Consider the following 12,524-nt stretch of genomic DNA (forward strand, 5'->3'; position numbering starts at 1 on the left):
AGCTTTAAATATTTGATTAAATTGATGTGAGGAATTAATTATAAATTAATTAAATTAACGTCACAAAGTAATTAAATATAAAATATGTTAATAAATAATTTAAAAAAGTATTTTAAAAAATAATAAATATTATTATAATGATATTTTTATTTTTTAAATATTTTTATACAAAATATTTAATTAAAATAACTAAAAATCACTAATTAAAATAAATTATATGTGCAAAGATGGAAGGCTAATAAAGTTTTGTTTATAATTTAATTATCATTTTTTTTATCTCATAAAAAGTTTTATTTTTATTTAAATGGGTTATTAGATTATGAGTGAAAAATAGAATTACGTAGTAAATATATTTTAAATTTTATAAAAAAATTGAGATCTTGACTTAAATTTAACCGGGTTCAAAATTTTAAATATCATTATGATTGAATTTTATTGATTTCATATAAAACTATAAAAATACAAAAAAAGGCCTTGTAATAAATAATTTATTTTACATGTAAAATAATATTTTTAATAAATTTTTAATTGAATTGGGGTAATGATAAGAATGTTAATGTAAGTTTAAGATAAAAATAAAAAAGAAAATATTAATATTAATTTGTCTGTAGGTTGCAAATTGTGCCAATTAGCTTAGTAAACGAAGAACGACGTCGGAGGTATGTTTTCACAAGCTTTCAGTTAGGTGGACCATTTAGCTTTGAGGCTTTGACAGTTGCCTTGCTTATGGCATTCGTTTCATTATTTTAATAATTTTATTGTTTTTTTTTCTTAATTTTTTATGGAACAAATCCCAACAATTCCCAAAGAAACCAAACATTTATGTGATGCACAGAAATAAAGGGCACTTTCAAAAGGGTCCTCTTGAAGTTGAATTATAACAAGTAGAATTAGTAGGAAGAAGAAGAAGAAGAAAAAGAAGAAGATTGAAATCCCCCATTAATGGATTTGCAAAGTCTTTGCAAAGTAATCTTAGTATCAGCTCTAATTTCACTTGTCTGTCACCCATGTTCCGTCACCGCCGGTGATATAGTACACGACGATGATTCAGCTCCCAAGAAGCCTGGTTGTGAGAACGACTTCGTTCTTGTAAGCATCCTTCTTTGTATTTTACCCAATCCTGTTTCTTGATTTTCTCAATTGGGTTTTGCTTAAATTCTTGTTTTTTTTTTCCTTTTTAATTGAGTTTGGTAGTAGTAAACACTTAAATCTTGTTTCTTTAGAACTAATTTAGTTTATTGAAGACTCAAATTTGTCTAGACTGGCTTCAGTTTGATAAATTTGTTGACTGGTATATTGTTTATCTAGATAGATAGTTACTGCTTATCTAAGTGGTTTAGTTTATAAAATTTTCAATTTTTAAGTAAGGAATTGTAATAAATGATAATAGCTATTTACTTGTATGATTCATGGTGATAACATATAGGATTACCTGCCCTTTCTGTCATTTTGTTTTAGGACTCTCCATTGCATCTTGTTGAGTTTAATTGTCAATTAATCATGACTTTTTTAGGTCAAAGTTCAAACTTGGGTTAATGGCATAGAGGATGCGGAGTTTGTTGGTGTTGGTGCTAGATTTGGTACTGCTATAGTGTCAAAGGAGAAAAATGCAAATCAAAGACGCCTCGTTCTTTCTGACCCTCGTGATTGTTGTAGCCACCCGAAGAATAAGGTTTGATTATTTGGCTATTGAAATACTCTTTTACATGTATGTATGATCATGCACAACAAGCAAGTGTGAATGCATAACTTTGATGTTATTAGCTTGATAATGATGTCATTATGGTGGACCGAGGTCACTGCAAATTCACTACCAAGGCAAATAATGCACAGGCAGCTAATGCTTCTGCTCTCCTCATTATAAATAACCAAAAAGGTAATAATGTTTCCTATAGTTACTTGATGCATGTGTTAAGCAGTCGAGGTTTTCAAATGCATTGTTGATAAATAACCTGAGTGTCTTTGTCATTACTCTGAAGTTTACCCTTTTGGGTTCCTGTGAAAAAGTATGAGATTGATGGTAACTTCTTAAATTATTTTTCTATAAATAGTTTGACCTAGAAAGACATTGGAGTACATGTGCATTGCTAAAGGTCAAGCTTGTTTCTTCTCGTGCAGAACTTTATAAGATGGTATGTGATCCCGATGAAACTGATCTAGATATACACATACCTACTGTCATGCTCCCACAAGATGCTGGTGTGAGCTTGGAGAAAATGCTGACAAGTAATTCATCGGGTAAGCTTCTACTCTAATATTTGTTTTATTAAATTTTGTCATCTGCATATATGATTGCCCTACTATGACCTATACATGATATCTTTCTAAATGCTTTGAACTTTTGCAGTGTCTGTACAGCTTTACTCTCCAAAACGACCTCTAGTTGACATAGCCGAAGTGTTTCTATGGTTGATGGCGGTTGGTACCATATTGTGTGCTTCATATTGGTCTGCATGGAGTGCTAGAGAAGCTGCTATTGAACATGACAAACTATTAAAGGTCACATGCAGTTAATTTATTATGTATTTCCCTCCAGCATATTTAGAGTTTTATCTGTTTATTTACAGCTATATTATGCTTTTTAATTTGTGGATTGTAGCTTGTCAATGCAGGATGCTTTAGATGAAATTCCAGATACCAGGCATGTCGGTTCCGGTGGCCTTTTGAATATCAACACCAGATCAGCTGTCTTATTTGTTGTTTTTGCATCTTGCTTCTTGATTATGCTTTACAAACTTATGGCGTATTGGTTTGTGGAGCTCTTGGTGGTTCTTTTCTGCATAGGTGGTGTGGAGGTACAACTTATTTTTATGTGTGATTCCAAGTAATTATTTATTTATACATGCATGTATGCATATGCCGCTTCTCTTAATTCATGTTATAGTTTTGCATACTAAACATGTTTCTATGAACATTACTGGTTCTTTTCCTCAATTGTTCCATATATTTCAATGAAGTAGTAGCATGTAACTCTGAATTTAATTTATGTGCAGGGCCTTCAAACTTGCTTGGTTGCTTTATTGTCAAGGTACTCATGAATTTCTTAGTATGAGTTCAGTATGTTATGAGAAGTTTGCATTTCAACACGTGCCAAGCCTGCATGTAAACTTTTGGGTATTCGTTGACTGATTCTTGTAAATTTATTGCTTAGTGAACAAGTTTTATTCTCTACATGATAACCATCAAAGAATTATGAGAAGTTAAACAAAAGGATCTAATTTAAAACCCCTTTTTTTTCATAATAGTTCCGGCTTTCAGCAATATATGAAAAAAAATGTTCTTACATTTGTTGCCATGGATGCCTAGGAATTTAATTTCCTTTTTGATCCTAGATAAATACCATTCTTTAATTTTATAACCTTCATCAATTAAGGGAATTAATTCATCTTTTCAATGTTGTGAATAAATTTTATTTCTTACAGGTGGTTCAAGCGCATTGCAGAATCATACGTTAAAATTCCTTTGTTTGGAGCTGTCTCATACCTTACATTGGCTGTTTCCCCTTTCTGCATTGCGTTTGCTGTTGTTTGGGCTGTTTACCGCAATGTTTCCTTTGCTTGGATAGGTCAAGATATACTCGTAAGGATGTACTATCTTGTTTACTGTCCTAATACATTTGGGATAATCTAAGTTGCTTTATTGTAAATTACTATGTCCCTTTTTTTTCGCCTAAACTTTTTCGACTTTCACTAGTTGCTACACTAAAGCAATATCTATGTGCTTCAATATTTGAATGTGCCCATCTTAATACAGTCTTTATACCTTATCTTTTTCGGCAACATTTTTCTTTTCCATAAATGGAAAAGAGTGAACTTTGAACAAGCTTCTGTTTCAACTAATGCATGGGTACCTTTTTTCCTTCTGGGTTTTTGATGGAAATCCTTTTTGTTTTCTGTCAAGCCATGTTTTTTGTTAACTGGTCATTGATGGAACTATCTCATTCATCATGTATTAGAATACCGCATTAAGAATTACATTGCGGAGTTCGACTTTATAAATTTTTTTCTTTTCAGGGAATTGCATTGATAATCACAGTTCTGCAAATTGTCCATGTACCTAATCTCAAGGTAGCGTTTCAAATCCTTTTACTCTTCTTGTTATATTTTAGATTCGTACGAACTGTCTCTTAGATTGCTTAACATTTTCTGTCTTGAATGTCCAAAGTAATAAAATATGGCATGGTTTTGACAAATACTACTATTTATCGGGAATACGTTGTTATTATGATATAATCTAGCTGGTTTGCGGATCAGGTGGGAACAGTTCTACTCAGTTGCGCTTTCTTATATGACATCTTCTGGGTTTTTGTTTCAAAGAAGTTGTTCCATGAAAGCGTGATGATCGTGGTAAGTAATCCACCTCATCCAACTTTAGTTCATGTGCTATATCAGAATCCGGGCGTTTTAGTCTTTAGACTATTAAGGATATATAAATATGGAATGGCTAGAAAGCAACACTGACTGCTTGTGTCTATTCCATAGGTTGCTCGTGGTGATAAAAGTGGGCAGGATGGAATTCCGATGTTACTGAAGATCCCACGAATGTTTGATCCATGGGGTGGTTATAGCATAATAGGATTTGGTGATATCCTTTTACCTGGATTGCTGGTAGCATTTTCACTCAGGTTCGAAATTTTGCTGTCTTCACTTACAAAATATGTTATTCCTTTCAACGCTCTGTTAATCAAACCTGTCCCTTAATGTTCATACCTTCCTTTTCGAAGAAATCATCCTTTCCTGCTTCTTCTAACAAAAGCAATTTGATGTATTATCTTGTGTATCGTTTGCCTGCCCAAGGATTATGTGATGACAGAAATGGCAACCTTTTTTATTGTCTGCTAAGTTTCAAATCATATAAGCATACATTTTTGGCCATTGAATTCTCAAATTCTGCTTAGAACTTACTTGAATCAGTTGGGGGTACAGGTATGATTGGCTGGCAAACAAGTCTCTTCGAGCTGGCTACTTCGTGTGGGCAATGATTGCTTATGGCTTAGGTATGAGATGATAAAAGAAAGAAATCATGCTAGTCTCAGAAAACAAAAGGACCGATAATTTTTCGTGTATAGACTGTGAAAACATAGTTCATTTCTCGATAAATGAATGAAAAAATTACTTCTGAAAATTCTCTTCATTTTGTTGCCATAGCTGTTTTTTAATTGGGGTTTGCAAATGACAGTTTTCTAATCCTTTCTCACCCGTGGCAGGTCTTCTTGTTACGTACGTTGCACTAAATTTGATGGATGGACATGGTCAACCAGCACTTCTTTACATTGTCCCTTTTACACTTGGTAACTTTTTGTTACAAAAATCAGTTTTCTTCTTCCTTGGTCCCGGAATCGTGTTATTACCGGCTGAGAAGTAAAGTTAATGCCTCGTTGTTCTTGCAGGAACCTTTTTGACCCTAGGGAGAAAGAGAGGTGATCTAAGAATTCTCTGGACAAGTGGGGAACCAGAAAGACCTTGTCCCCATATCCGACTCGAACACCAAACTATCGAAGAGTTGAACGATGAAAAGTAAGATCCTTGTAATTATATATTGTAGAACTAACTCTTAGCATAAATCTTAATGCCCTTTAATGCTAAACAAGGCATGTTATGAATTTAAAACGTCTCATTCGAAAAAAGAAAAAGGTGTGCTTTTGATAAGCTTCAAAGGATTGCTTCCAAAATAATTTACATCTTTCAGCCCACCACCTGCTTCATTTTGCTTTCAAGTATTTCCATAGTTGAATTTGAAGAAAATAAACTTTATTTCGTGGTTGCAAATATAAGCAATGAAAACGAAAGTTACATTGCATTCTTAAAGAGAGAACACATGTTCGAACTTTGAAGATGACATTATTAGAAGGACAATCATGAACAAATTTTGAACTTTGAATATAGTGTAAAGTGGATATGGAATATACCAAAAATCCTGGAAGGGGTGAGGACAGGGCATTACAGCTCAAGAAGTATATAAAAGAGCCTCCAAAAATGAATGATCATGGACCAACAAAGAATGCATCAATGATTAGGCATTCTGCTGAAATTAATTATTGAATGGAGGAGACATTTAAAAACATATCAAAGCCCAGAGATATTCAAATGAATATTAAATTAGACATGGTCATGCATGCTCGTGAAAGGGAAGGAATCCAATTCAGTTGATAATTTGATAATTGTAATAATCCCAAAACCAGAACACAATATATACATGCATACTTCAACCTAGCGAGTAACTCATTCTCAAGCCATGCAAAACAGTAATCAAAATTTGGCTACAGATAGGGGTGATTTGAATCATAAATTTTGAAAGGACCAAAGTGTAATTTTATAAAATTTTAAAGGATTAAATGATAGATTTATTATTTTTAGGGATCAAAGATCACTACTTACCCCTTTTAACTTCACCACTGACTACAGAAACTTGAAGTCACAAGACACACTCCCATTGCCTCAAAACTGAAGGGTTGGATAATTCTCAAGACATGCAAAACAATCATCAAAGTTTGGCTACAAAGATCCAAGGTCTCGAGTTTCTTGATTCTTCTTGAAGTTATTTTTGTTTGTAATATTGTATAGATGACTAAATTATTTATTTGCTTATAGGATTATTAAATTCAAGTGTGAATTGAATGTATATTATTTGATTGAATCTTTATGATAAGTGTCAATTAATGTAATATTTCGTATTTGAATTAAATAAAATAACATATGAATAATTGACATGTGTCTCACTAACATCCACATGCTACCAAAATGGACATCGGTCATATCAAATATCAAGTGTCAAAGAAAAAGAAAGCTGGTTTGGTTGGGTTTCTAAAACTACTAGAAAGCTCCTAGTTGAAATTTTGAAACACATTTGCTTTATTATATGAAAAATATGGTTTGAGTTGGCAAAGGGCTAAGCTTGGAGGGGAAGGTGGGGGCAAATGCGGCTGCATGTGATGTGAGGGTACCCTATGATGAAATATGAGTTGTCTTAGCATCATAAATTTGGTCTTTTTTCATATAAAGTAAACAAAGAAAAAAGAGTTAAAGCAAATTTAAAATGAGAAGACATGACATTGGCATATGTGATATGTGGTCCAAATTCCAGACCCTCTTTTCTTGTTTTGTTATAATGTATAGGACATAGAAAAATTATATTATAATATATAATATAAAGGTTAAAGCTCTTAATTGATATGAATATTATTATTAATCTAAGAGAATATAAATTTGAGTGCGCTGAAACGTATTATTCACTTATTTATAGGTTAGGAAGTAATGATAGGTAATTTTAATTATTACATTTAAAAGAATAGATATTATCAAAATTTATAACGAAATTATTAAAAAAATTAAAATATGGATAAGGAATAATAATATCCATGACATGTTTTTAGCTAAACAAATTTTAGCTGTGTTTTGGGGACATAGCTTGCAATCTGCGGCATTGAATGACCTATGACGAAATTAATTATTTAAGCTATTCATCATCATTCATGAACCTTCCCTTCCTTTCTAGTCTTGGAAAAAGCCAATATATAGATGGTGAGTTGATATGGTTGTTGATGGTTAATTAAAGAGGGAATTTATATTAGAATTATAGATACGATATTTTTGAGAGTAGGATAGTTATAAATTTTAAATATAGATTGTAAAATAAATATAAAAAAATTGATAATAAATAATTAATAGTAGAAATGTTAAGGTAGTTTTACATTATTATATTTTTTTGTCTGAATTTGTCTCTAAATTTATTAATTATTTCTATATTAGAACTTAAATTAAACACTTGTCCTTAATTTGATAATTATTTTTATATCGAAGTTTGAACTCAGATACATCAGGGATAATTATTAGATTCAAGATTAATTTAAATAAAAAATTAGACAATTTCAAGATTAATTACTAAATTTAAATATTAACTTTAATAGAAAATTATTCAAAAATTAATTTTACCCTTTTTAAAATAATTCAGAATCATGTTAAATGTATTGCCGTTGCGTACTCTAACGTGTCTGTCACTTTCACCGTTTCCCACAACGATAACCCAAACGGTACAATTTCTTCTATCTACCCTTCCGAATTTTCTTTTCCGTTTTTTGATTTTTCTTCCCGTTTTCTCTTCGCTGATCTCTCGTAAATGACAATTTTATCCCTGTTTTTTTATATTATTTCTCCACGATAAAATGCTGTGAAAGTGACGACAATTTCCTCCAACAAATCACGACCGTCCAAAAGGATTGGAAAAGAAAAAGAGTTGCAGTCAGTTAGATAAAATGACTGTTTATTTATTGCGGTGATGTAAGCAAATTAACCGCCCAATCAAATACTACCTTCACAATGATAACAGACAGATCAAACTAGTTTGCAGTATTACTCTTATATTTGCCTTTATTCTGGATTATGATTGTTAGGTGGATATGGGATAATGCTTAGAGTTCTACTATTTAACTGTGTTACGAGTTATTAATAATTTTTTAATATTATTAGATGGCTAGAATTACATATATTTTTAAAGAAGGTAATTAAGTCGTTAATGATATGATAGTAATCATATTATCAAAACCTTGAGACATGTGTATTTATTTATAATCCCTAAATAAAAATTTTTAAATACTATATTAGCGATTATTCTGGAAAGACATGAACTCGAATGGTACAAATTATAACATAAAAATCAATAATTAAAACATGCACAACATTCTTACAAATTATAAATACAAAAAATATTTTATCATGTTGAATATTTTCATACCATTAATACAATAATTAAAACAAGGAGACAAAAGAAACATTAAAAAAAGAAAAGAAAAAGAAATTAAAGACAACCCATTTTTGCTTTGAGCCGAGATAATAATGCACTGTTACCTTGTATCCTATACCATCTATAAAGGCACCATATTCTCTAGCTGTCGCTGGTATGCACTCATTTGGCTTGGGTTTTTTGTGAGGAAAAAGAAGCTTCAATCTTTGGTTGTTAAGTGGGTGAAACAAAAAAAAAAATGGAGGGCAAAGAGGAGGATGTTAAGCTAGGAGCCAACAAGTTCTCTGAGAGACAACCTATTGGGACATCAGCTCAAACAGACAAGGACTACAAGGAGCCACCACCGGCACCATTGTTTGAGCCTGGTGAGCTCAAGTCATGGTCTTTCTACAGAGCCGGAATCGCTGAGTTTGTTGCTACCTTCTTGTTCCTTTACATCACTGTCTTGACTGTCATGGGTGTCTCTCAATCTAAGACCAAATGTACTACTGTTGGTATTCAAGGCATTGCTTGGGCCTTTGGTGGCATGATCTTTGCTCTTGTTTATTGTACCGCTGGCATTTCAGGTCACTTTATTCCTTCAACTTTTTGAGGGGTTGTTTTCAAAATTCGAACCTTTTTTTCTTGAAAGATGCTTAATACCCAGATCTGTGTTTTTTTTTTTTGGGTAACTTTCAGGTGGCCATATTAACCCAGCTGTGACCTTTGGGTTGTTACTGGCAAGGAAGCTGTCCCTTACAAGGGCAGTGTTCTACATGATCATGCAATGCCTTGGTGCTATCTGTGGAGCTGGTGTAGTGAAAGGATTCGAAGGAGACAGTAGATATGAGATGTTGGGTGGTGGAGCCAATGTTGTGAACCATGGCTACACCAAAGGTGATGGTCTTGGTGCTGAAATCGTTGGCACTTTTATTCTTGTCTACACTGTTTTCTCTGCTACTGATGCCAAGAGAAATGCCAGAGACTCTCACGTTCCTGTATGTACTATGTTCTTGTCCTTATTCTCACTTGCCTCTTAACTTTCATTACATAAATTATCTTCTTGGTTTTAATGTTCACAAAGTATATAGCTTGGTTTAGCTCCAAATGAAGTTGTTGAGGGGCTTGAAGTCCTATTGTATGATCCCTAGATGATACACTCACTGCATGAGCTCTCTTAGCTCCTTTTCAGTTTGGATTAGACCTATATATATGTTAGTTTTACGTTTGGTAGATGCAAAATCTAGTATGCATAAATGGCCTTTTAATACACCAAAATCTAGTTTGCTAGATGCATAAATGGCCTTTTGTCATTTTTACTTAGTTGTTAAGGTGTGTCACACATCGCTGAGAGCCCCAAATGGTCTCGCCCGAACAGTCATGCATGACCCTCACTTGAGACTCCCTTGTCTAGCAACTTGCCTGAATAGTGAGCTCACTCATTAACTGTCATATTGGCTTCTAGCCATCTTGTCCCATTCGAGATGACTTGGGACACATCATAATGCCACTCTACTTAAACCTATCCATGACCCGCCAATACTAACTCATCATGTGGCACCTCGAGACGGGAACAATCAATGAATAAAAGGCCTAAGGATACCTTCAATCTCGCCAAAACCTCTACTCCCACCTTCTTTAACTACAGCCATCCTTCTTATTGGCACTCCTCCCTGTCTAAACAGGGCAAACCGACCATTTCTGCTGCCAACTCGTCCATGTATCAACAAGGTGGCTAGCCGCTAGGATTCATTAATTGGAAGTATTAGACTGGTCTAAACCATTCCTCTCTTTTCAAGTATGCAGATTCCACTCCAATTAGGGGAATACCAAATAGTAGTCTGACCTTTTGAAGTACTTGAATTATAGACTCTTTTAATGAACTTTATTTCAATTACATGGCAGATTTTGGCTCCCCTACCTATAGGGTTTGCAGTGTTCTTGGTTCATTTGGCCACCATTCCCATCACTGGAACTGGTATTAACCCAGCAAGGAGTCTTGGAGCTGCCATTATATATAACAAAGACCATGCATGGGATGATCATGTAAGTACATATATATACTTCTGCATTCGGCCATTCTTTCTCAATGTTGATGGCATTTAGAGATTGATTTGAAGTTTTATTTATGTTTTTGCAGTGGATCTTCTGGGTTGGACCCTTCATTGGAGCTGCTCTTGCTGCAATTTACCACCAGATAATCATCAGGGCCATTCCTTTCAAGACCAGAGCTTGAAAATGATATAATCATTATTTTGCATCTTTTCATAGTTTTCTTCTACATGTTGTCCTTTTGTGCATCTACTTCACTGATGTGTCTCTCAACTTTTTGTCTCACTTAATTTGGATTATGTTTTATGGTGTTAATTAATGTGTGTAAATTATCCTAGAGATATATGCTTGTATTTAGTTATCAATGAAGGATTCTTTTTTATCTCCATATGTTCCCCTCTATACTACTTCCATTGCAATTGTTGCAAGCTTTCATTATGGATTTGACTCGGATTTTGATTTATCTTTTTATTTTAGTATTCTTTATGTTCATGTTACAATCTTATCTTTAAAATTCGAACAGGTTACACAGTCAATAAAGCTGGGCTTTGATCAAATCACTAATTGGTGGGTCTAACTAACTAGAGTTGCCTATTGATCTGTATATATCTAGCTACTAGTTGCAGTATAATATTAAATATATTTATAACATTTAAAATTTTCTATAATAATTTGTACTTTAAAAAAATTAAAATTTTAATAAATTTTTAACTTGAATATCTAATTAAGTCCCATAAAATAATAAAAAATTAGAATATTATAAAATAATAATAAAAATCAATTAAATTCTTCACGTTGTCCTTTTTCACATCAATTATCATATAATTATTTTTTTAAATCAATTGCTACATCAACACTTAATGGCCCATTAAACGCTTCACTGGAAAAAAAAAATGAATTCAAGAGACTTAATTATGTACACATTATGACCAGGGAGTTAAATTAGATGTACTTTTCGATATATTCAAAAGGATTATTAGGCATTTTAGTCTAAATTTAAAAGGATTATTAGGCATTTTAGTCTAAATTTAACTATTAATGATGGGGAAAAATAGTCAAATAGATATTTATTTGTATAATTATAATTCTTAATAGAGATGATCATGGGTTGAGTTAGTGCAAAAAATTAAGCTCATTTTCTAATCCAGCTCAAAAAATAGGTCAAAAATTTTGTTCAAGCTCAACCCGCCAGTATTAATTCCTTTTTAGATTATTTTTTATATAAAAATAAATTTTAAAATATAATATATCAAATAAACTAAAAATATTAAAATAAATATTTTTCAGTAAATTCAAAATCAATATAAATACTTAAATATGTAACTTAACAAACAAAATTAATAATAAAATAAGAATTATACAATATTCAAATAATAATAACAACATAAAAACAGTAAACAAAAGCAAATAATAACCTAATTTTTTGTCAAATTTTAGGCTGAATATGGGCAAAAAAATTCTTGCTTAAAGATTGAGTCTAATTTTTTGTACCCAAATTTTGAGTTTATATATATATTTTTTAAATCTTCTCACGAATGAATCTTCGGGCCTAAGCAGAATATTTAATAATTATAATTTATAATACAGAAAAGTTGATAATTTTCTACTTCCAACACGTTTTTATATTTTTGTAAGTCAAAAATCTACAGCCACGTGTATTTCATGGTTTGTCCTTTTACGTATCTTTTTGGTCAATAATGTTTTGTCATGATTTCCACTTCCATTCTTTTCCCATAAGATATTGTTGCTTTGTA

General features: G+C 32.2%; 2 protein-coding genes across 2 annotated transcripts; both read left to right on the forward strand.

The window, feature by feature from the left end:
• The first annotated feature begins 626 nt into the window (after positions 1–626).
• LOC107963783 (signal peptide peptidase-like 2) lies at positions 627–5,692 on the forward strand. The gene is made up of 14 exons (XM_016900254.2): positions 627–1,089; positions 1,514–1,672; positions 1,765–1,876; positions 2,119–2,238; positions 2,348–2,499; positions 2,613–2,795; positions 2,994–3,028; positions 3,423–3,579; positions 4,014–4,067; positions 4,254–4,346; positions 4,482–4,624; positions 4,926–4,996; positions 5,207–5,290; positions 5,390–5,692. The coding sequence occupies exons 1-14, from the start codon at positions 943–945 to the stop codon at positions 5,518–5,520; spliced, it is 1,641 nt and encodes a 546-aa protein (XP_016755743.1). The 5' UTR covers positions 627–942; the 3' UTR covers positions 5,521–5,692.
• Positions 5,693–8,923: 3,231 nt separating this feature from the next.
• LOC107963784 (aquaporin PIP1-3-like) lies at positions 8,924–11,154 on the forward strand. The gene is made up of 4 exons (NM_001327738.2): positions 8,924–9,305; positions 9,418–9,716; positions 10,624–10,764; positions 10,859–11,154. The coding sequence occupies exons 1-4, from the start codon at positions 8,978–8,980 to the stop codon at positions 10,952–10,954; spliced, it is 864 nt and encodes a 287-aa protein (NP_001314667.2). The 5' UTR covers positions 8,924–8,977; the 3' UTR covers positions 10,955–11,154.
• Positions 11,155–12,524: the final 1,370 nt, after the last annotated feature.

This window comes from Gossypium hirsutum, chromosome A03 (genome assembly GCF_007990345.1).
Source record: "Gossypium hirsutum isolate 1008001.06 chromosome A03, Gossypium_hirsutum_v2.1, whole genome shotgun sequence".
Lineage (NCBI taxonomy): Eukaryota > Viridiplantae > Streptophyta > Magnoliopsida > Malvales > Malvaceae > Gossypium > Gossypium hirsutum.

Bases quoted from the DNA above. Each gene is read 5' to 3' on its own strand.
- LOC107963784 (NM_001327738.2), top strand. From the start codon at position 8,978: ATGGAGGGCAAAGAGGAGGATGTTAAGCTAGGAGCCAACAAGTTCTCT. The intron at 9,306-9,417 runs GTCACTTTATTC...GGTAACTTTCAG, and splicing joins TTGTACCGCTGGCATTTCAG to GTGGCCATATTAACCCAGCT. The intron at 10,765-10,858 runs GTAAGTACATAT...ATGTTTTTGCAG, and splicing joins ACCATGCATGGGATGATCAT to TGGATCTTCTGGGTTGGACC.
- LOC107963783 (XM_016900254.2), top strand. From the start codon at position 943: ATGGATTTGCAAAGTCTTTGCAAAGTAATCTTAGTATCAGCTCTAATT. The intron at 2,500-2,612 runs GTCACATGCAGT...TTGTCAATGCAG, and splicing joins AACATGACAAACTATTAAAG to GATGCTTTAGATGAAATTCC. The intron at 4,997-5,206 runs GTATGAGATGAT...CACCCGTGGCAG, and splicing joins AATGATTGCTTATGGCTTAG to GTCTTCTTGTTACGTACGTT.